The sequence below is a fragment of the Colletes gigas genome, unplaced genomic scaffold (genome assembly GCF_013123115.1).
Source record: "Colletes gigas isolate AHSC1104 unplaced genomic scaffold, ASM1312311v1 Colletes_gigas_Sc00003, whole genome shotgun sequence".
In the NCBI taxonomy this organism is placed as follows: domain Eukaryota; kingdom Metazoa; phylum Arthropoda; class Insecta; order Hymenoptera; family Colletidae; genus Colletes; species Colletes gigas.
Genome location: NW_025106632.1, coordinates 4169454 through 4194747, shown reverse-complemented (window position 1 = coordinate 4194747; position 25294 = coordinate 4169454). Strand labels below are relative to the sequence as shown.

At 36.0% G+C, this 25294-nt stretch overlaps 1 protein-coding gene across 1 annotated transcript in view; it reads right to left on the bottom strand.

Moving 5' to 3' along the window:
* Positions 1-9235, bottom strand: part of LOC122404746 (potassium voltage-gated channel protein Shaw-like) — a 28311-nt gene extending 19076 nt beyond the window's left edge. Inside the window, exons 1-2 of the mRNA XM_043408968.1 lie at positions 8939-9235; positions 5543-5983 (exon numbers count right to left, since the gene is read on the bottom strand). Of these exons, the coding sequence (XP_043264903.1) occupies positions 5543-5983; positions 8939-9235 (738 nt within the window). The remainder of the gene's footprint in view (positions 1-5542; positions 5984-8938) is intronic.
* Between the last annotated feature and the right edge of the window lie 16059 nt (positions 9236-25294).

Here is a 25294-nt window from a genome sequence, read left to right as displayed (position 1 = left end):
AAATAGGTAAGAGAACGATGAGACGGAGGGTCCGTGAATGAGAACTTTATAAGCAGAGGCAGACTAACAAAACCACGAATTCGAATAATCCTTCGAATAGAATTCGACCATCTCAATTACTATATTGGTCTCTTAATTACACGAGCAACGCAGATTAATTTTCCAGGGTTTTGAAGTCTAATACCAAGCATCTCTTTAATACTAAAACCATCAAAAGCAGTCAAAATGAACCATTCGTAATTTCCAATAAAAATTGTTACAAATTTAGAAATTTAATATTCTATGAGAGAATGAATAAACGCTTATTTCTATTGCATTATAGATTTTTTCACGAATCTATCGTTTTACGTTCTCGTGGCAATTACTATATTGGTCTCTTAACACTTTACCGACCGGTAGCGGTTGATTAATCGGCTATCGGTCGGTAAGCGTTGGTCGGTAAAACAGTCGATTAATACGCTATCGGTCGGTAAGTGTTGGCCGGTAAAACAGTCGATTGATAGGCTATCGGTCGGTAATGTGTTAATTATACGAGCAACGTAGATTAATTTTCCAGGGTTTTGAAGTCTAATACCAAGCATCTCTTTAATACTAAAACCATCAAAAGCAGTCAAAATGAACCATTCGTAATTTCCAATAAAAATTGTTAGAAATTTAGAAATTTAATATTCTATGAGAGAATGAATAAACGCTTATTTCGATTGCATTATACATTTTCTCACGAATCTATCGTTTTTACGTTCTCATTGCAATTACTATATTGGTCTCTTAACACTTTACCGACCGGTAGCGGTTGATTAATCGGCTATCGGTCGGTAAGCGTTGGTCGGTAAAAAAGTTGATTAATACGCTATCGGTCGGTAAGTGTTGGCCGGTAAAACAGTCGATTGATAGGCTATCGGTCGGTAATGTGTTAATTATACGAGCAACGTAGATTAATTTTCCAGGGTTTTGAAGTCTAATACCAAGCATCTCTTTAATACTAAAACCATCAAAAGCAGTCAAAATGAACCATTCGTAATTTCCAATAAAAATTGTTAGAAATTTAGAAATTTAATATTCTATGAGAGAATGAATAAACGCTTATTTCTATTGCATTATAGATTTTTTCACGAATCTATCGTTTTACGTTCTCGTGGCAATTACTATATTGGTCTCTTAACACTTTACCGACCGGTAGCGGTTGATTAATCGGCTATCGGTCGGTAAGCGTTGGTCGGTAAAACAGTCGATTAATACGCTATCGGTCGGTAAGTGTTGGCCGGTAAAACAGTCGATTGATAGGCTATCGGTCGGTAATGTGTTAATTATACGAGCAACGTAGATTAATTTTCCAGGGTTTTGAAGTCTAATACCAAGCATCTCTTTAATACTAAAACCATCAAAAGCAGTCAAAATGAACCATTCGTAATTTCCAATAAAAATTGTTAGAAATTTAGAAATTTAATATTCTATGAGAGAATGAATAAACGCTTATTTCGATTGCATTATACATTTTCTCACGAATCTATCGTTTTTACGTTCTCATTGCAATTACTATATTGGTCTCTTAACACTTTACCGACCGGTAGCGGTTGATTAATCGGCTATCGGTCGGTAAGCGTTGGTCGGTAAAAAAGTTGATTAATACGCTATCGGTCGGTAAGTGTTGGCCGGTAAAACAGTCGATTGATAGGCTATCGGTCGGTAATGTGTTAATTATACGAGCAACGTAGATTAATTCTTCAGGGTTTCAAAGTCTAATACCAAGCAACTCTTTAACACTAAAACTATCAAAGCAGTCAAAATGATCCATTCATAATTTCCAATCAAAATTGTTAGAAATTTAGAAATTTAATATTCTATGAGAGAATGAATAAACGCTTATTTCGATTGCATTATACATTTTCTCACGAATCTATCGTTTTTACGTTCTCATTGCAATTACTATATTGGTCTCTTAACACTTTACCGACCGGTAGCGGTTGATTAATCGGCTATCGGTCGGTAAGCGTTGGTCGGTAAAACAGTCGATTAATACGCTATCGGTCGGTAAGTGTTGGCCGGTAAAACAGTCGATTGATAGGCTATCGGTCGGTAATGTGTTAATTATACGAGCAACGTAGATTAATTCTTCAGGGTTTCAAAGTCTAATACCAAGCATCTCTTTAACACTAAAACCATCAAAAGCAGTCAAAATGAACCATTCGTAATTTCCAATAAAAATTGTTACAAATTTAGAAATTTAGTACTCTATGAGAGAATGAATAAACACTTATTTCTATTGCATTATAGATTTTTTCAAGAATCTCCCGTTTTACTGTCTTTGGTACAAATTGGTAGTTTTAGTGTTAAAAAGTACCTAATAATAAATTTCGCTGGGAAAAGTAAACGTTTCTGCATGGTCTCGAGTATCTTTTTTACAGACTAGACATTTATTTAAATATTCCTGGGGATGAAACGAAGTGTGTATCTTGCTTTAATTGTTTCATTGTGAAACTTCTTGGACCAAACATGACTCAACTTGGACGATTTTTATCCCCCAGATGCTTACGATGCTACTCTGTTGTGTAAACTGTGTATCGGACAAATATTGTTTCAGGCGATGGCGGGGCAAACGAACATGAACGAGGACCCAAATTGTCCTCGTGTATCATACCGTTAAAAAAATTTCTGTACCATAAACAACGACGAAATTACTCAATAGATTAGTTTCTGAATTTTTCCGTTGTTTTAGTTTTAAAATATATTTGGACAAAAGTTAAAAGATTGCAGCTTTTTTAAATTGACATTTTCAGGAATTGAATTCGTCTTTTATATTCCAACAGAATTTTGCAACGCGTTAGGTGGCCAAGAACGCACGTTAGCGAAATAATTTATTTCTCAGCTAAACGTAGGATGAAACTTCGCAGGATATACATCAGCTCCGACCACTTCGCTCTGGTTTTTTTAGTCGACCTCGGGAACCGCCCGCGCGAGCAAAAAATATAAAATTAGAATTTGATATTCGCGTTTGTTAAACATACGAAAAGCGACAAAGCCGGTAGAAAAGTATTCGCGAGTCGATTTGTAGCGAATTGTGCAACAGAATTTGTACATTTTTTGATACAATTTGAATGAAGCAAACGTCAAGATGGCGACGCACACTGATACACTTGATCAAAATTCAGAAATAATTTGGAGCAAACATTTAAGAAATTTTTCAAGTATATTAGTTATTAATTTACTGATTGTCTTTGATTTTTTTCTGTGTTGTTATTACTTAATAGATAGTAAAGCAAATTTTCTGTAAACATAACCTCTAAAGTATAAATGAGAGCAAGATGCAATTATTTAATAAATTTTTCAAGTATTTTAGTTATTATTTTACTCATTTTCTTTCATTCTCTTCTGTATTGTTATTACTTAATAAATAGTCAAGTAAATTTTCTGGAAACATAACCTCTAAAGTATAAATGAGAGCAAGATGCAATTATTTAATGAATTTTTCAAGCATCTTAGTTATTAATTTCATGATTTTCTTTATTTTCTGTAAACATAACCTCTAAACTACACATGAGAGCAAGATGCAATCATTTAACAAATTTTTCAAGTATTTTAGTTATTATTTTACAGATTTTCTTTGATTCTCTTCTGTGTTAATACTACATAATAAATAGTAAAGCACATTTTCTGTAAACATAACCTCTAAACCTCTAAACTATACATGAGAGCAAGATGCAATCGTTTAACAAATTTTTCAAGCATCTTAGTTATTAATTTACTGATTTTCTTTCATTCTCTTCTGGGTTAATACTACTTAATAAATAGGAAAGCATATTTTCTGTAAACATAACCTCTAAACTACACATGAGAGCAAGATGCAATCATTTAATAAATTTTTCAAGTATTTCAGTTATTGCTTTAATGATTTTCTTTGATTCTCTTCTGTGTTATTACTTACTAAATAGTCAAGTAAATTTTCTGGAAACATAACCTCTCCATCGATTTGCATTTTGCTCGAAGTGAGCAAAGATACCATCCTCGATTACTTGAATCAATGTTTGAAGTACCAACGAAACGTCAGCCATCTTGTTCCCCACCGAGAATTCCCAATAGACGCGTCAATAATCATTAAATATTAGTTATTAGATAATGATAGTCAGAGAAATGAAATATGATACGTATTACTTAATAAAAAATCAAGAAAATTCTCTGTAAACGTAGAGAAAGATGCAATATAATCTTCGAATCGATGTTAGAAGTACCAACGAAACGTCAGCCATCTTGTCCTCCATCGAGAATTCCCATGTACACTCGTTAATAGTCATTAAATATTAGTTATTAGTAGACTGGGGATGTTTATGCATTTATGGGAAATTTTAATCCTCAAAAAAACTACAGAATGCATTTAATATGCAAAAATATAAGAAATACTTAAAGTAAGATACGAATTATTATATTTAGGGGTTCAGACAGATCTCTGCGAAGCTTCCGTTTCATTAATTCTCTTAATAAAAATGTGAATTTGCATAAAGTTCCGCAGTGTAGTTATTAGATAATGATAGTCAGAGAAATTAAATATGATACGTATTACTTAATAAAAAATCAAGAAAATTCTCTGTAAACGTAGAGAAAAATACAATAAAATCCTCGATTACTCGAATCAATGTTAAAATTACCAACGAAACGTCAGCCATCTTGTTCCCCATCGAGAATTCCCAATAGACGCGTTAATAATCATTAAATATTAGTCATTAAAGAATAATAGTCAGAGAAATGAAATATGATACGTATTACTTAATAAAAAATCAAGAAAATTCTCTGTAAATGTAGAGAAAGATGCAATAAAATCCTCGAATCGATGTTAGAAGTACCAACGAAACGTCAGCCATCTTGTTCCCCATTGAGAAATCCCAATAGATGCGTCAATAATCATTAAATATTAGTTATTAGATAATCATAGGAAGAAAAATGAAATATGATACGTGCTACTTAATAAAAAATCAAGAAAATTCTCTGTAAACGTAGAGAAAGATACAATAAAATCCTCGAATCGATGTTGGAAATACCAACGAATGGTCAGCCATCTTGTGCCCCATCCAGGAACCCCAATACACTCGTTAATAATCATTGAATATTAGTTATTAGATAATCATAGGAGGAAAAATGAAATATGATACGTATCACATAATAAAAAATCAAGAAAATATTCTGTAAACGTAGAGAAAGATGCAATATAATCCTCGATTACTCGAATCAATGTTAAAATTACCAACTAAACGTCAGCCATCTTGTGCCCCATCGAGAATTCCCAATACACGCGTTAATAATCATTAAATATTAGTTATTAGATAATCATAAGAAGAGAAATAAAATATGATACGTGCTACTTAATAAAAAATCGAGAAAATATTCTGTAAACGTAGAGAAAGATGCAATAAAATCCTCGAATCCATATTAGAGGTACCAAACGTCAGCCATCTTGATCTCCATCGAGGAACCCCAACACACGCGTTAATAATCATTAAGTATTAGTTATTTGATAACCATAGTTATAAAAATGAAGTACCATGATACGTACCAAGCAACGAAGAGTAATTTCCAAAGTGAACCACGCGTTGCACGCGTGCTCGAGGTAGAACAGTACCGGATAAGAGTGATGGCAATCCGCTTCCGGCTGCAACAGTTCCCTGAACTGTTGGTCGTCCCGCGAACGTTTCAGCGTCGTGTGGCTCTTGAGGCAGAAGCAGAGGACCGAGAGGCAGATGAAGAGTATCGATACGCAGCCTATGCATTTCGCCGTGACGGAGGAATACGGCTCGTCGAACAGTGCCCAGATCCTCGGCCGTAGCTTCTGCCATTTTGACAAGATCCCTCTGTTGTACGCCTCCTCGAGGCCGTAGAGCCGCGCGATTTCCTCCTCGCTCAGCTTCTCCCCCTCCACGTCCAGCTTATCGAGGATTGCCAGCGTCGCCTGAGTGTCCCTGTGAATGCTATAAGTGCTCCAACAGCATGGCTCCACCTGCATTCACGTTTTTATTGAAAATATTAGCAAACATCGGGGCAATCTCCCGTCGTTCGAATAAACGCTCGGGAATCACAGAGATATTTCCCATTCAAACTTTCTTTCAACCCCTCGAGGGTGCTTTCTATAGACCTTAAAGCAGATCGATATTTTTTATATCAATTAAAATATTTATGGAGTCTTTTGTATGCAGTACGATTTCATTCGACTCTGAATTAATCTGCAAATTTTTATCAATATAAATTAACGAAATGGGAGCTTCGTAGAGGGTTCAATCTCTAAGTATCACAATTCTAGCAGCTCTGTCTCAGTTACAAACAGATTGTCAATAGAGCGCTTGCGAGAGAGACGAGATCGTGGCCCTCTGGCGGCGAGTACGCGAGACTCGTCCTGTTTCTCACATTTTCGCGTATTGAGTGGACTCCGTAGCTCTTTTTGGAATTAAAATTTCCCCGTAAAAGCGTGACGTTGACAGTTTGATCCTCGATGGTGTCCGCAAGTATTAACAAGAATAATTCTCGGGTGTTTACGTAATCCTCGTAACGAAAATTCATGCTCCACGTTGTACTAATAAACGTAGTACCCTCCATTAAAATTCCGGAAGATCTTGTATAATGAATTACGATTCGCAACGGATGAACCCGTGAATTTATCATCGGGGCTGTTTCATTATGCGAGCGTTCCCCGGGGATCTCGTTATTTTTGTCAACGTCGATACCTTTTCCGAACGGGAAAAACAACCAGCGAAACCGCGATTCCCCGCAATCGTTGAGACGCCAATGCAATTTCGTCGGTTATTAGCGAACGATTACCGACCATAACGCTACCATAATTAGAACAAGAACACTTGGGATTTGCTATAGAAAATAGAGGAATAAAGGAGCCGGAAGACGCTGATTAATATTGATTAGAGTTAATTAATCGAGCACGAGAATTTAACGACGAACCGCGGGAAATAATTTCGAATTTTTTGTTCGATAAAATTACTCGTGAAAAATGATGCAACACGTGAATGTGAAAGTACGAGTATTTATATTTGAGGTAAAGTCTTTGTTATTTTTGTCTCGAGCAACGGTATTGTTTAAATACGAATTTCCACGAAAATTAACAAAATGGCCGAATATTTGAAATCCCCTGCAACTGACGCCCGCTGGAAACATAAAGTCCATCCGAATTCGAAATCAAAGGCAACAATATGACTTTGTGCAGCCGGACCTGTCGTCGAACAAACATTCCTAACCAGCTGATTCAGCGGCGGTCGTATGGTTTGTGCATTCCAAATCAGACATTTTACGCGGGATCAAAGCACAATCGCGGCCGCGATTCCAGTCGGAAAATTGACAAACAAACAGCCGTTAGTTGGGCGATATTGTTAACGCCGTCGCGAAATAATTCAGTAACGTTTCGAGATTGACGGAGGAACGATGTTTCGCGATAATTGTGATCGATGAAATGTACAGCGTGTACAGGGTGTTCGGCGAGCCCTGGGAAAAATTGTAATGGGGGATTTTAGAGGCCGAAATAAGACGAAAATAAAGAATACTAATTTGTTGATGGAGCCTTTGTTAAAAAGTTATTAACGTTCAAAGTTCCGTCAATGATGAATTTCTTTCTCGAAAATGCGCAAGATTTCGGGGGTATGTCTAATGATAAAAAATGATTGTAATTGACCCCCGCAATCGAAAATAATTTTTCCCGAATTATTTGAAATTTTTTTTCCCCCGTTGAAGAATTTTACAACTTCTCGAATTTTTTTCTAGGTAGTGGATGGGATTTCGAGGGTATGTCTATTCATAAAAAATGATTGTAATTGACCTCTGCAATCGGAAATAATTTTTTTAGAACAATTTAAAATATTTTTTTACTTCGAAAAATTTCACACCTTCTCGAATTTTTTTCTAGAAAATTGGTAGGATTTCGGGGATATGTCTATTCACAAAAAGTGATTGTAATTGACCCCCGAAACTAGAAATAATTTTTTTAGAATGATATGAAATTTTGTAGTTTTGTCGAAAAATTTCACACTTTCTCGAATTTTTTTCTCGAAACTGCGTAGGATTTCGGGGATATGCCTATTGACCAAAAATGATTGCAATTGTCCCCTGCAGCTAGAAATAATTTTTTTAGAACGATTTGAAATTTTTTAATTTTCTCGAAAAATTTCAAACTTTCTCAAATTTTTTTCTCGAAACTGCGTAGGATTTCGAGGGTATGTCCAATGATAAAAAATGATTGTAATTGACCCCAGCAACCGAAAATAATTTTTCCAGAATGATTTGAAATTTTTTAATTCAATTGTTAATAACTTTTTGACGAAGTCTCTTATTTGCTATAACGAGGCTCGTGCTTTCTACAATTTCTTGCAATTTTTACTCTAGCGACGTTTCATTTATAGTAGATTTATTTTAATACTCGATGTTGCCTCGATTCCTATTGTTTTTCAAAGATTAATGGAATAGAAATTCGATTGAAGCTTCCATTTGTTTCAAATAAAATTTTAAAAAATTTCTAGAGCGTCAGTGAAATTAAATCTCAAAATTCTTGCCTGTGCTATTAATTTATCAATAAAAATCAAAGAATTAATACAATGCAAATTCAATGAAAGCTTTTACTCTTTCCAAATTAAATTTTAAAAAATTTTTAGCATATAAATGAAATTAAATCCCAAATTTATCACCTCTGCTATTAATTTGCCAACAATTTTCAACGTTTTTTTATTTTAAACATCGTCTACAATGCTTATAATAAGTAATCAAAAAATTAATAAAATAAAAATTCAATCGAAGCTGTCCTTTTCAAATAAAATTTAAAAAAATCGTTAAATTATCAACGAAAGTAAATCCCACGGTTTTTGTCTATTTTATCAATCTACCAACAGCGTTCCAAGTTCGCAAAGTTCAAGGATCACTATAAGAGGCAAACCATAAGGTAGTAAAAATATAATTACGAAACCTGATTGGAGTCCAAGCCCCAAAAGTCGAGCTCCTCCTCGAACAGGGGTCCGCAAACGTCCGTGGGATAGTGAAGCTTCCCCGTGCGATAGTAATTCAACACTTGGGCGAAGACACCCGGATGACGGTCGTAAAAGTACTCGTTTAAAACTGGGTCGTAATTGACCAGGGCTTCCGTCAAACGCGATAATCTCGTGGCTGGTATTTTCTTGAGGGTAGACTTGTACGTTTCATGGCGTACGCCGCCAACGTTCAGAATCACTCTGTCGTTCCATCTGCCATCATCCATTCTCCTCATCCTTCTGGATTCCTTTGGATCGCATGGTAGAAGGAAACTTTCGATGTGCAACAAAAGTTTCCTGATTCCTGATTTCTACCTAAAAAAGACTGTAAAATAAAATAGAACAACTTTTCCCTAAAAAAAGAAACTCAAACAAACGAAAGATCGAGCGCTTACAAGAGAGTTGGCCCTCTGGTGGCAAATACAGGAAGCAATGGACTCCAGAATATCAAAGGCCACACTTTCCAATTTATATTTAAGAAATTATACACGTGAGGACTATGGTTTGTTTAAATTTGTGGAAAATTCATGAAAAGGATGAAACGAGAGTTGGGGAACAAAAGTTTCCCGATTTCTACCTAAAAAAGACTGTAAAATAAAAGAGAACAACTTTTCCCCTAAAAAAAGAGACTCAAACAAACGAAAGATCGAGCGCTTGCGAGAGAGTTGGCCCTCTGGTGGCAAATACAGGAAGCAATGGACTCGAGAATATCAAAGGCCACACTTTCCAATTTATATTTAAGAAATTACACACGTGGGGAGTATGGTTTTTTTAAATTTGTGGAAAATTCATGAAAAGGATGAAACGAGAGTTGGGGAACAAAAGTTTCCCGATTTCTACCTAAAAAAGACTGTAAAATAAAAGAGAACAACTTTTCCCCTAAAAAAAGAGACTCAAACAAACGAAAGATCGAGCGCTTGCGAGAGAGTTGGCCCTCTGGTGGCAAATACAGGAAGCAATGGACTCGAGAATATCAAAGGCCACACTTTCCAATTTATATTTAAGAAATTACACACGTGGGGAGTATGGTTTTTTTAAATTTGTGGAATATTCATGAAAAGGATGAAACGAGAGTTGGGGAACAAAAGTTTCCCGATTTCTACCTAAAAAAGACTGTAAAATAAAAGAGAACAACTTTTCCCCTAAAAAAAGAGACTAAAACAAACGAAAGATCGAGCGCTTGCGAGAGAGTTGGCCCTCTGGTGGCAAATACAGGAAGCAATGGACTCGAGAATATCAAAGGCCACACTTTCCAATTTATATTTAAGAAATTACACACGTGGGGAGTATGGTTTTTTTAAATTTGTGGAAAATTCATGAAAAGGATGAAACGAGAGTTGGGGAACAAAAGTTTCCCGATTTCTACCTAAAAAAGACTGTAAAATAAAAGAGAACAACTTTTCCCCTAAAAAAAGAGACTCAAACAAACGAAAGATCGAGCGCTTGCGAGAGAGTTGGCCCTCTGGTGGCAAATACAGGAAGCAATGGACTCGAGAATATCAAAGGCCACACTTTCCAATTTATATTTAAGAAATTACACACGTGGGGAGTATGGTTTTTTTAAATTTGTGGAATATTCATGAAAAGGATGAAACGAGAGTTGGGGAACAAAAGTTTCCCGATTTCTACCTAAAAAAGACTGTAAAATAAAAGAGAACAACTTTTCCCCTAAAAAAAGAGACTAAAACAAACGAAAGATCGAGCGCTTGCGAGAGAGTTGGCCCTCTGGTGGCAAATACAGGAAGCAATGGACTCGAGAATATCAAAGGCCACACTTTCCAATTTATATTTAAGAAATTACACACGTGGGGAGTATGGTTTTTTTAAATTTGTGGAAAATTCATGAAAAGGATGAAACGAGAGTTGGGGAACAAAAGTTTCCCGATTTCTACCTAAAAAAGACTGTAAAATAAAAGAGAACAACTTTTCCCCTAAAAAAAGAGACTCAAACAAACGAAAGATCGAGCGCTTGCGAGAGAGTTGGCCCTCTGGTGGCAAATACAGGAAGCAATGGACTCGAGAATATCAAAGGCCACACTTTCCAATTTATATTTAAGAAATTACACACGTGGGGAGTATGGTTTTTTTAAATTTGTGGAAAATTCATGAAAAGGATGAAACGAGAGTTGGGGAACAAAAGTTTCCCGATTTCTACCTAAAAAAGACTGTAAAATAAAAGAGAACAACTTTTCCCCTAAAAAAAGAGACTCAAACAAACGAAAGATCGAGCGCTTGCGAGAGAGTTGGCCCTCTGGTGGCAAATACAGGAAGCAATGGACTCGAGAACATCAAAGGTCACACTTTCCAATTTATATTTAAGAAATTACACACGTGGGGAGTATGGTTTTTTTAAATTTGTGGAAAATTCATGAAAAGGATGAAACGAGAGTTGGGGAACAAAAGTTTCCCGATTTCTACCTGAAAAAGACTGTAAAATAAAATAGAACAACTTTTCCCTAAAAAAAGAAACTCAAACAAACGAAAGATCGAGCGCTTGCGAGAGAGTTGGCCCTCTGGTGGCAAATACAGGAAGCAATGGACTCTAGAACATCAAAGGTCACACTTTCCAATTTATATTTAAGAAATTACACACGTGGGGAGTATGGTTTGTTTAAATTCGTGGAAAATTCATGAAAAGGATGAAACGAGAGTTGGGGAACAAAAGTTTCCCGATTTCTACCTAAAAAAGACTGTAAAATAAAAGAGAACAACTTTTCCCCTAAAAAAAGAGACTCAAACAAACGAAAGATCGAGCGCTTGCGAGAGAGTTGGCCCTCTGGTGGCAAATACAGGAAGCAATGGACTCTAGAACATCAAAGGTCACACTTTCCAATTTATATTTAAGAAATTACACACGTGGGGAGTATGGTTTGTTTAAATTCGTGGAAAATTCATGAAAAGGATGAAACGAGAGTTGGGGAACAAAAGTTTCCCGATTTCTACCTAAAAAAGACTGTAAAATAAAAGAGAACAACTTTTCCCCTAAAAAAAGAGACTCAAACAAACGAAAGATCGAGCGCTTGCGAGAGAGTTGGCCCTCTGGTGGCAAATACAGGAAGCAATGGACTCGAGAACATCAAAGGTCACACTTTCCAATTTATATTTAAGAAATTACACACGTGGGGAGTATGGTTTTTTTAAATTTGTGGAAAATTCATGAAAAGGATGAAACGAGAGTTGGGGAACAAAAGTTTCCCGATTTCTACCTGAAAAAGACTGTAAAATAAAATAGAACAACTTTTCCCTAAAAAAAGAAACTCAAACAAACGAAAGATCGAGCGCTTGCGAGAGAGTTGGCCCTCTGGTGGCAAATACAGGAAGCAATGGACTCTAGAACATCAAAGGTCACACTTTCCAATTTATATTTAAGAAATTACACACGTGGGGAGTATGGTTTTTTTAAATTTGTGGAAAATTCATGAAAAGGATGAAACGAGAGTTGGGGAACAAAAGTTTCCCGATTTCTACCTAAAAAAGACTGTAAAATAAAAGAGAACAACTTTTCCCCTAAAAAAAGAGACTCAAACAAACGAAAGATCGAGCGCTTGCGAGAGAGTTGGCCCTCTGGTGGCAAATACAGGAAGCAATGGACTCGAGAATATCAAAGGCCACACTTTCCAATTTATATTTAAGAAATTACACACGTGGGGAGTATGGTTTTTTTAAATTTGTGGAAAATTCATGAAAAGGATGAAACGAGAGTTGGGGAACAAAAGTTTCCCGATTTCTACCTAAAAAAGACTGTAAAATAAAAGAGAACAACTTTTCCCCTAAAAAAAGAGACTCAAACAAACGAAAGATCGAGCGCTTGCGAGAGAGTTGGCCCTCTGGTGGCAAATACAGGAAGCAATGGACTCGAGAATATCAAAGGCCACACTTTCCAATTTATATTTAAGAAATTACACACGTGGGGAGTATGGTTTTTTTAAATTTGTGGAATATTCATGAAAAGGATGAAACGAGAGTTGGGGAACAAAAGTTTCCCGATTTCTACCTAAAAAAGACTGTAAAATAAAAGAGAACAACTTTTCCCCTAAAAAAAGAGACTAAAACAAACGAAAGATCGAGCGCTTGCGAGAGAGTTGGCCCTCTGGTGGCAAATACAGGAAGCAATGGACTCCAGAATATCAAAGGTCACACTTTCCAATTTATATTTAAGAAATTACACACGTGGGGAGTATGGTTTGTTTAAATTTGTGGAAAATTCATGAAAAGGATGAAACGAGAGTTGGGGAACAAAAGTTTCCCGATTTCTACCTAAAAAAGACTGTAAAATAAAAGAGAACAACTTTTCCCCTAAAAAAAGAGACTCAAACAAACGAAAGATCGAGCGCTTGCGAGAGAGTTGGCCCTCTGGTGGCAAATACAGGAAGCAATGGACTCGAGAATATCAAAGGCCACACTTTCCAATTTATATTTAAGAAATTACACACGTGAGGAGTATGGTTTGTTTAAATTTGTGGAAAATTCATGAAAAGGATGAAACGAGAGTTGGGGAACAAAAGTTTCCCGATTTCTACCTGAAAAAGACTGTAAAATAAAATAGAACAACTTTTCCCCCAAAAAAAGAAAGTCAAACAAATGAAAGATCGAGCGCTTGCGAGAGAGTTGGCCCTCTGGTGGCAAATACAGGAAGCAATGGACTCTAGAACATCAAAGGTCACACTTTCCAATTTATATTTAAGAAATTACACACGTGGGGAGTATGGTTTTTTTAAATTTATGGAAAATTCATGAAAAGGATGAAACGAGAGTTGGGGGAACTCCGGAGTCTCGTAAACTGTCGAGTATCCGAGCAAACGGGTCAAATATCGTTCGGTTCTTTATCCGGCCGCGGAGCTTCATTAAATTCCGCGCGTAACAGTGTGGCTGTCAGGTTTGGTGCTCGGGAACTTTCGGTCGTTGAGAGTTTTTCGCCGGAAAGTAAGTTTACGCGCCATGATCGAGCACGTATGCAGGCGCATTGATAAAATTTGATACCCTCGCGAAGCTGTTTTCCCATTTTTTTATCGATGATTACGCGTAAATTTAGTTTTCATGGTCGGACGTTACGCCTGGAAACACGGTTTTTACGATGTTTTCGAACAACTCGGAGTTACGAGTTTGGTAACACTGAGACGCCCTGAGCAACGGTGATTGGAGAGAAATTATTACCGTGAGCATTTCGAGGGCTTCAAAGTAACAATTTCTCTGCCCAAAGTGCTTTTCTGTCTGTGCAGTGGCTGGTAAATAGCCTTTAAAAAATTAAACGCAGAAAAGTAAATCCACTTCGAATGTTACAATTTTATTTTTTTTTTTTTATATTCGTGGTAACGCGTGCAACTGATTGCGAGTTACGTTTGAATGGATTTCGGATACAGACCAGCGCTTTTTGTTCGTTTTCATTTATGAACACGTGTAAGATCGTAAAATACATGTGTTCCCGATACGTTTATTTATAATATTTCGAATTTACGCGTCAGTTCTGCTCAATGGAAATGTTTTTTCCCCAGCAGACGCTGTGGACCAAAATATTCAATTTTAAAAAAAATAAAATGTCCTCGTTGACTCAACAAATGGCTCCGTGAATATACAAATTGGAATATTTTGAATTGCGAAGTTAGGTTCAAAAACAGCACTTCGTTTTACCATACTAGTGTTTACTTTATATAAAAAAAAATTCACGGAGCCATTTGTCGAGTCAAAATTGGGGAAATTTTATTTTTCAAAAAACAGTTAATTGAACAGAATCAATATATATATACAAAGTAAAATAAATTGTGCAAATATTCTAAACGCGAATGAAGTTTTTAAACTTCAAATATAAAAAAATATTCCAAAACAGACATTTGTAAATCACACATATTGTGGAGGAAATCATTCGATTTAATATATTATATATATATATACAAAATAGAATAAATTGTGCAAATAGGCTAAACGTGAATGAAGTTTTTTAAACTTCAAATATAAAAAAATATTCCAAAACTGTCGTTTATAAATTACACATACTGTGGAGGAAATCATTCGATTTAATATATTATATATATACAAAATAAAATAAATTGTACAAATAGGCTAAACGTGGATGAAGTTTTTTAAACTTCAAATATAAAAAAATATTCCAAAACAGACATTTATAAATCACACATACTGTGGAGGAAATCATTCGATTTAATATATTATATATATATATATATACAAAGTAAAATGAATTGTGCAAATATTCTAAACGTGGATGAAGTTTTTAAACTTCAAATATAAAAAAATATTCCAAAACTGTCGTTTATAAATCACACATAGTGTGCAGGAAATCATTTGAATTAATCGTAGGTAACAACCGGGATTTTAGACAAGCCTAATTGATGGATCCACCGGCGATCCGTAACCGGAACGCTATGTTTAGGAAATGTAGTGTTTCCAGTATTAATAGAGCCAGGATTCTCAAGTTTACAGACGATCGAATATAGCTGCGAAGGATATTAATACCAGCACTTGGTTAGTATTGAAGTAAGATGATCGTTCAAACGGGTCAGCGGTGTTTACTGCTCAGAAATCACCAATACGCGCAAAGTTCTATTCATTTTATTGGATCGAACGAGACGTGACTGTACAGCCCCTCGAACGCCCACGCGATTTCTTTTTTTAACAACAATGGACCTGCAGAATCGTACGGGTAAACCATTCTCTTAATCAGCCTCTATAAATCACTGGAAATAGCTATCTGTATCGATTCCTTTATTCGCTGCTCGAGGCAACCTTTTTAAAATTAGCTTTCTCTCTGAATCAGTGAATTTTTAGATTTTTCGATATATAGATCGATGAACTTTTTAAAAATTGCTTTTCTGAAAGGAAGAATTTATGAAGTTGAGCTATGGGAATTAATAAAATTCTTTATACAATTAGCTTTCTCGTGAGTCTGAATCAGTGATTTTTTTAGATTTTTTAGATTGATCTTCTATTATTTTCAAATTTTTTAAAAAATTTTTGGCGTGTCAATGAAATTAAATTTCAAAGTTTTAACCAGTGCTATTAATTTACCAACAGTGCTCTAAGTTTATGAAGATTAAGGATCTTTTTATAAGAAGTAAACAAAACGTTGTAAAAATGCAATAGTGAAACCTGATTGAAGTCTAAACGCCAAAAGTCGAGCTCCTTGCATATTCCAGTTGTTAAAATAACATAGACCCTGACCAAAAGAGAAGCTTTCTCTCCTTTTACAGATTTTTTTATTCAAATCCAAAGAACATGTACTTACTCGAAGAAAATCTGAAACTCCTGGCGTAGATTGCATTAGAAATGCAGAATGTTTCTCGCGAACCAGCGGGGAAGAATTTCACGCGAGAATCATAGTGAACCTTGTCACGTACAGAGCAAGAACTTCTACCCAGCGGATTGTGAAACAAAAAGCAATCGTTACATTATCAAACCACACTTTCCAATTATTTTCACGATCATCTCACCTCTAAATCCCTCTACTCTCTATATAAAATAAAAAAAAAGTCTCTATACTCGTGTTTCGACTAACAAAAGCAACAGCCAAGCAACGTTCTATGAAAATGCACATTTCCATCCGAATATCCGCAATCTAGATAGGACTCACCAACTGTGCACTGAACTCGTCAACAACGTCCCCCTCGATCTCGATCAATTTCACTATCGTAACAGTTTTCACGGGAAGGGAACACGTTCACTTCGCGCTCGTGAATTCACGGGGGGATTCACCGTCGAGGGAGAGTGGAAAATGGGTTCCTGGCGGTAGCTCGAAGACGATGGCTGTGCCTCGACGGGGAATAAGACGCGTACCGCGGTTTCCAGTTCTATAAATTCGACGGTGTTTATTTGCGCGGCGCGCCGCGAACGTTCAAGTTAACACCGAGTCGCGAAAAGACGCGCTAAAGCGTTTTCGTTCGGGAAACGAGCTCGGAAATATTTGCTTTCTCGCCGAGAGTCGTTCATCGGCTGCGTTAAAATTAGTCGAGCCTTAATGAGATACGGGGGATCCCACGCGCCACGATTTCATCGATAACGAATCATCAGGGGAACCCCCGGAATATATAAAAGGGTCTCTCTAATTTAGAAAGCAAGAAAATTGCTTTTTTCAAAGGATTTCTTGAGCTCAAAGTCTTGAAAGTTTTGCAGCTTTGGCATTCTTTTGGAATTCTTTAGTCTAGACCTTCCACCCACCAGATAAATTTCTGGCTCGAGAACGTAGAGAGGAGCATTTAAAAAGCAATGATTCAGTGGAGAAAAACATGCAATAGTTTAATGTTTCTTGACTTTGTGTGTTTCACTGTTTCTGAGAACTTGGGGAACGTAAATCTCGCGATTTTGCTAAGAAAACATTTCCACCCGGGAATTGTACTAATAATCTAGCGAATTTATTGGACTCTCTTCCTAGCGATATTTAACAGTGCAATTTTCGATCGAGGCTGTTGATTTATTATCGTTGCTTTACGCAAGTTACGATTCAATTGTATAACTTCGATAATATCTGTATTTTTGTGTCTGGTTGTTTTCTATGATTCAAATTTGCCGCCATCGTGACGCGACTTCTGACTTCGCAGATGGCGCCACAGTCGTTCCGCTTGAAAAGTGCACGTGCCACGCTGTAAATAAGAGTGCATAATTACGTTCACGTTTAACAATATCTGTAACTAAAAATCGTCTAATAAGATACATGTGTTAAAATACACGTGTTCCCAATACGTTTATTTATAATATTTCGTATTTACACGCGTTAGTTCTGCTCATTGGACCATTGGAAATGTTTTTTCAATTTAAAAAAAAATAAAATGTCCTCGTTGACTCAACAAATGGCTCCGTGAATATATAAATTGGAATATTTTGTTGAATTGCGAAGTTACGTTCAAAAACAGCACTTCGTTTTACCATAGTAGTGTTTACTTTATAGAAAAAAAAAATTCACGGAGCCATTTGTTGAGTCAAAATGGAGGACATTTTATTTTTCAAAAAACAGTCCATTGAACGGAGCTAATATGTATATATACAAAGTAAATATTATCACTGTGAAATAAATTGTGCAAATAGGCTAAACGTGGATGAAGTTTTCAAACTTCAAATATAAAGAAATATTCCAAAACAGTCATTTTTAAATTATCTGGTTTGTCTGGTTGTTTTCTGCGATTCCAATTTGCCGCCATTGTGACTTCTGACTTCGCAGATGGCGCTGCAGACGTTCTGCTTGAAAAGTGCACGCGCCACGCCGCAAATACGAGTGCATAATTACGTTTACGTTTTACAGTGTATGTAACTAAAAATCGCGTACATTTATCGTTTGAATAGTGTACTTGCATTAGTTTAACCTCGACAATTGATACTGCTTTTGGTAAAGGTACTGTGAAAGTTAACTTTTCTAAGAATTCACGTTTTCCTGTTCGAGAGCAAGGAGGACTCTGATACTAACTTTTCTGATGATTCTCTGTCTCTTATACTGGTAAATAATTTTATATATTACACGAGAAACTTCGTAAAAGCTTGTACTAGTTTATAGAAGTGATTGCTTCACGATGATCATCGATAGAAAAAGTAGTTTGGTTAGAAAGTTGATGAAAAGTTTTTTAACAAAATGTAGATAGAGACTTTCTTTGTAAATCGGTTTGAAAATACCGCTGAAATATATCTTGGACCTCGGTGGTGCATTTGGAAATTTCTTGCTTCAAAAAAGTCATCGATAATGACGTCATCCTAAGTCGGTACAGCAGAACCGTACTCGGAGTCGCAGAGTGGGTGACCTCTGTGGGGGGAAATTCCGTACTACGAACGTTACCGACAGAAATTTAGAAATGGAACGATCGTCACAGTAGTGCCTCTGTTCGAAGAGAAACAATAAATTCTTCAACCCTTAAAGGAAACCTTAGAAATCTAAGAAACTAATTTACCCAAATTTTGGCTTTGAAAATTGAAAACCACCGCAAATAAAAAACATACGATCGAATATACACCATTGGGTAATACAGAGCTAACAAAATGGAGCTATTCTCTGATAAGTCGCTCAAAAAACAATACACAGAATCCACGATGCTAAAAATTTACAAAAAGCACAAGTTCGAGACAAAATAACTTTCTCGTGAAATTGGGCACCGAATTGCAAATGGCTGGTAATTGAGTCGGATGATAAATGGCTACTAGCGACTCCAGGCTCCAAGCGAATAAAAATCTATGATATCAAATCTTTTTTCATTAAAAGCCCTACCACGCTATTAATAGTAACCCTAACCTAAGAAAACGCAGTGGTGCTCAATCTCTCTCGACTCCCTTTCCCACTATTTACTTTCAACGTTGCCAAGACATTTTGATTTCCTTCCCAAGGCAGAGTTAGTCTCACGAGTGTTGCAAGATGGAGGACCGAATGCCAGATGATAGAAGCTACTAGAATCGTTCTGTTCATCACAATAGACCAAAAATCGATATCTCCTTTTTACTGATCCTCTTGCTGGCAGGTTTTATAACTATTATGGTATTAATAGATTGGTAAAAAGGAGTAGAAGGATCGTGTTCGTATCTTTCGTTGCGCCAATTAGGGCAGTTTGAGTTGGCGTCTGGCTCGTATATATCACGCGGACGTTTTTTCCTCGGTAGGCGTTGCACACGTCTGGTTCCCGTGTAGGCGTCGATGCTTCAACAGCCACCGCTGGTTGATGACGTAGGACACGGTCTTTTCTACCCTATAGCGAGCGTCCCAGCGACCAATACTCCCTTTTTAGATCGTCGGACCACCAGCCCGTTTGTAGGCGGCGGTGTAATGCTTTCTGTACCTTTTGTTAAGCGCGGTGACGTCCATTGATTGCTGGCGGTGCAAATGTCTTTCTTTCGCGAAGGTTGGATCAATTACGCCGCGGTGAGCCCCCCACGCTGTTCTTGTCGCGAGTTTTTTTTACCCGTTATCGATGAAAATCGAGGCTATTTCCGAGCTAGTATTATCGCTAGATATTAATCGTTTCGCCAGAAACGAATAATCGATTGGAGGCGAATAAGAATTCTTATTTTCAGGGGTAGTTTTTAGCTACATTGGGTATTAAAAGTGTCCATTTTAATCACTCTGTGGAGGAAAATTTCTTGGATCAAAGTTTCAACTTTTGGTGTGGGACTTTATCAAAATAGGGAGTTTCTTCGATCTATGAGCACACGTACACTGTAGATATATTTTATATTTACTGAAATGGAAGGGTAAATTAACCCCCTTGCAATGTTTTTACGAGTCTGACTCGCGATGAAAATTTTAGGCCAAATTTTAATGTCACAAATTCATTGAAACGTGGATAACACGAGTCTAGTTTACGAATAAAATTATTATTATCAAACTAATAAAAATAATAATATCAGATATAATTCTTAATCGAGATTTTGTCAAAACATGAATATCACGAGTCAAGCTCGTTGTTCGATTTCACGTGAAACTTGAATATCACGAGTCTAGTTTATGAATAAAATTATTATTATTATTATTAAACTACTAAAAATAATAATATTAGATATAACTCTTAATCGACATTGTGTCAAAATATGAATATCACATATCGTGTTTCAAGTTTCGATCATTTGGATGTTTGGGTTATAGTCACGTCTTCTTTTAAATTTCAAAATAGTGCAAGGGATGAAGAATCGCTGAGAAAATTTATTTTTCAAACGAATTTTGGCGGAGTATTGGAACCGTGTGTTGAAAAAAAATTCGCTGGAGTCGTTAACGAGTGTCGTAAATATACACAAAGGGAAAAAATGTTTTGACGATCGTTGAACAATCGAGGAATAAAGGGGGAACGAGTGAAATTCAGTTAACAGGATTTCCTTTTGGTCGGCGCGGGAGGCTTAAGCTCCGCGAGTCCTCCCTACCTTGCATCCCTTTTAGTGCAGCCATAGTTCAGACTTTGTCCCGTTTGACTATCGCGTTTTTCGATCAATGGCGCGTTTCTTGAGCGCGGGGGATCGTTTAACAATGGCGACGACATCAAACGCGAGCACGGTTTTTACCGATCGAACCCAAACGGGGCCAAAAGATCGTGTTTCACGTTATTTTTAACCCCTTAACGCTCGTACTTCTCAACTTGACCAAGAATTATCAGTTTTCTTTATTAAATTTCTTTCTAAGCTGCATAAACATTCGATTTTTGTTCGTTACAATGTATCTAGCGTGTAACTTGAAGGAAAATAGATATTGTCGTCCCTTGAACCATCGAATTAAAGAAATATCGTTTTTCAAAGCATTCAGACTCGGGCATAAGAGCAATATTATAATAAAAAACCTAAATGGAAGTTTGTTTCATCACTGGTGGTCTATTTCAGTCTCCTAATTTTTAATATTTTAGCTATGGTTAGGGGGGTAGATACGTTCTAAGTGGCCATTACATCTTTCGTGAGTGTAATAGCTAAAATAATGGTCGAAGACTTTCATCCTCTACGATTACTCTGTCGAATTCCACCGTAAAAAATCGAATTCACTCTTGCTACTGTATCAAGTCCTCGAGGTTATACGAGATTTTTAAGCAACAGCTTTCCTCATTATTTAAAACAGCCGAGATATTAAGTCTGTCTTACCAAAGTCTCAGAATTTCGCTGGGAATCGCAGAGAAAATGGTGAGAGTCAGAGGACGTAACAAGTTAACATTTCTGGGGAATCATCCCTGTCGATATTCAAGAATTACTTCATCGTTAATAATTATAGCACGTTCGAGACAGGCCGGGGTATCGATGGGAACGACCGTAATCATATTTCGAGGCATAACATCGTTCCTCGTGGTTCCCCCAGCCCCTCCCACCACCCGGCGTAGCTACGTCGTCGATGGAACGCAAATACTTTCAGACAGCGAATCGAGTCCCCCCCCACAACGTCTGTTGCTTGAAAGGCTACCGAAACGTTGGCGAACGATCCAGGGAGAGATGGCACGAAAGAAACGCAAACAGAGACCGTACAGCCCCCTTCGTTCTTTCACCCCTCGTGATTCCCCCGGTGGTAACGGCCGCCACGATCGCTTGTCTCAATTTCCACCGCGCGTCCACCATCGCCGCCATCAATTCATCCCTACCCTAATCCGAAAATCTCTCCGACGTACGGCGTTTCACCCTCGTTGCAGCGATCAGCCTTCGAGCACCTTTCGTCCCCTTTTTTCCACCCTTCGACCTTCCGCCAGAACACTTGGAACGGCCAGTCGCTACTCTGAGGGTTGCAGACGATACACGTTGCAATTTTTCTGTGGTGAGTCAGTTGGGACACTCTGTGTACTAGATGCTTGGAGATACTTTGATGATCATTTTGGAAACTATTGAAGAATCGATTGTTTCGAGCATCTTTCTCGTACATTGAGATACCAGGTGTTGGGTATTTTAGGATATAATATAAGAATTGTTCGGAATAATATATTCAGGTGGTCTGATAAATATGTTTTATTTGGCAGGTTGGATATATTCGTGTTTAACCCCCTGACGTACGATTTAATCTAATTTTTCAAAACGTTTACTATACAATTTTATTTAAATTTATTGGTTCAAGGAATGACCACGAAAAATGATAGATTTGTTTTACGAATATAAAAAAATTTATTGATTTCAATAGATAAGTCTTGATGACCAGTGAGTAGCTTCATGATTGTGTAAACTTACCATCAGGAGCTTGTAATAAGTCAGATTCGTCATTGTATGACAAAGGGTTAAGTAATATACTATAATATATTAAAATTTATTATAAATTATATATATTATAATATATTCGGTTGGTCAGCTAAATATGTTTTATTTGGCAGGTCGATGTAAGATATTTGCAGAATAGTGTTCACATGTTGGATATATTCGTATTTAACCCTCTGACGTACGATTTAATGTAATTAATCAATTTTATTTAAATTTATTCCGTATAAAGAATGACCACGAAAAATGATAGATTTCTTTTACGAATGTAAAAAATGTGTTGATTTTAATAGATAAGTCTTGATGACCAAGTGAGTAGCCCCATGATTATATAAACTTACCATCAGGAACTTATCACGACTCAGATTCGTCATTTTATGTCAGAGGATTAAGTAATATATTCAGTTCATTTGCTAAATATTTTTCATTTGTAGATAGTTGGAAGTATGCACAATATTGAAAAAATTTTTTAACCGAGTGCTGGTGGAAAATATGTTAATCAGTATCGTCACATCTCCTGGAAACTTATTTGGCGTTGAAATTTGACGAACGCCTCCTCGTAAACACGAGAACGTCCGATACTGGCGTTTACAATCAATGGGCACAGGTCCTCAGAGTATTAAACCGTAATTCAGGAAACGAGTGTTATCGACTGTTTATTAAAATTAGATCCGAGGCGACCTGAATATTACAGGCCATAGATCCGCCCGTGCGGAAACTGAAAACCCCGGATAACGAAAAATGCATCGTTCCATTAGGAATGGTACACTGGCCACCCAACATTCCCCCACTTTAAACCCCCTCTTTGACTTGTGATTTAATTTCACGTTATTTTTCCAACGTGTATTATTTAATTTTGTTTAAATCGCAAGAAGTGGCTACTTTGGACCTTCGATTTTTATTTATATAATTCGTCTAAAAATAATGTGTTTAGAAAATTGCAATTTTTGAAAGTTTTGTTTAATGAAAGGAAGGTGATAAAATTTTTTAAATATTCTACGCTGAAATACGCGTTGTTTGGATTTTGAAACATTAAAATCGTCCAATTCGTTCAGAAGATATGATTTTTTAAATATACGCATGAAATTTCAGGGGAATTATTCATTCATGGTCAGACATTGTGTTTTTGGTAATTAATTTTTTTCTTGAAAGTGGGTAGGATTTCGAGGGTATGTGTGCTCACCAAAAATGATTGTAATTGACTCCCACAACCAAAAATAATTTTTCCAGAAAGATTTGAAACTTTTTTTGTCCGTCGAAAAATTTCACACCTTCTCGAATTTTTTTCTAGAAAATGGGTAGGATTTCAAGGGTATCTCTATTCATCGAAAATTATTCTAATTGGCTCCCACAACCAAAAATAATTTTTCCAGAACGATTAGAAATTTTTTAATTTTGTCGAAAAATTTCACACCTTCTCGAATTTTTTTCTAGAAAATGGGTAGGATTTCAGGTGTATGTGTATTCACCGAAAATGATTGTAATTGACTCCTACAACCAAAAATAATTTTTCCAGAACGATTAGAAAGTTTTTAATTTTGACGAAAAATTTCACACCTTCGCGAATTTTTTTCTAGAAAATGGGTAGGATTTCGAGGGTATGTGTATTCACCGAAAATGATTGCAATTGACCCCCGCAACCGAAAATAATTTTTCCAGAACGATTTGAAATTTTTTTTTTCCGTCGACCTACTCGGTCGATTTTTCTTAAAAATTTGTTTTTGATTTCAGATAATTGAAACTCTATCGTATGCTGAATGCTAATATAATTGATTGTTAGTGAACAAATTGCATTATGCATGCATATACAATAATATAATGTCTAACATCATTATTTTCTAAATTTTCTAACTTGATACCTAATCGAAAAAACATTGAATTTATTATATCTATATTGTTCACCATTTTTATTGGGTTTTTATCAGGAAATTGAGTGAAAAGTCACTTTTGTCTAACATCACTATTTTCTAAATTTTCTAAATTTTCTAACTTGGTACCCAATCGAAAAAAACATTAATTTTATTATAGTTAGTCTGATACTATAGTTAGATACTATAGAATCTACTATAGTTAGTCTATAGATATCTTGTCCCAACATTATGATTGCGATTTTATCACAAAATTGAATAAAAAGTCACTATTTCTAACATCATTATTTTCTAAATTATCTAACTTGATACCTAATCAAGAAAACATTGAATTTATTATATTTATTTCACAGTTATCATTGCTTTTGTATCACGAAATTGACTGAGAAGTCACTGCTTTCTAACATCATTATTTTCTAAATTTTCTAAATTTTCTAACATGGTACCCAATTGAAGAAACATTAAATTTTATTATAGTTATGTTGTCCCAACATTATCATTGCGATTTTATCACAAAATTGAATAAAAAGTCACTGTTTTCTAACATCACTATTTTCTAAATTATCTAACTTGATACCTAATCAAGAAAACATTGAACTTATTATATCTATTTCACCATTATCATTGCTTTTCTATCACGAAATTGACTGAGAAGTCACTGCTTCCTAACATCACTATTTTCTAAATTTTCTAACTTTGAAACCCAATCAAAAAAAACATTGAACTTATATCTATACTATATCTATGTATAGTATCACCATTACCACTGAGTTTTTATCACAAAATAGAATGAAAAGTCACTCCTAT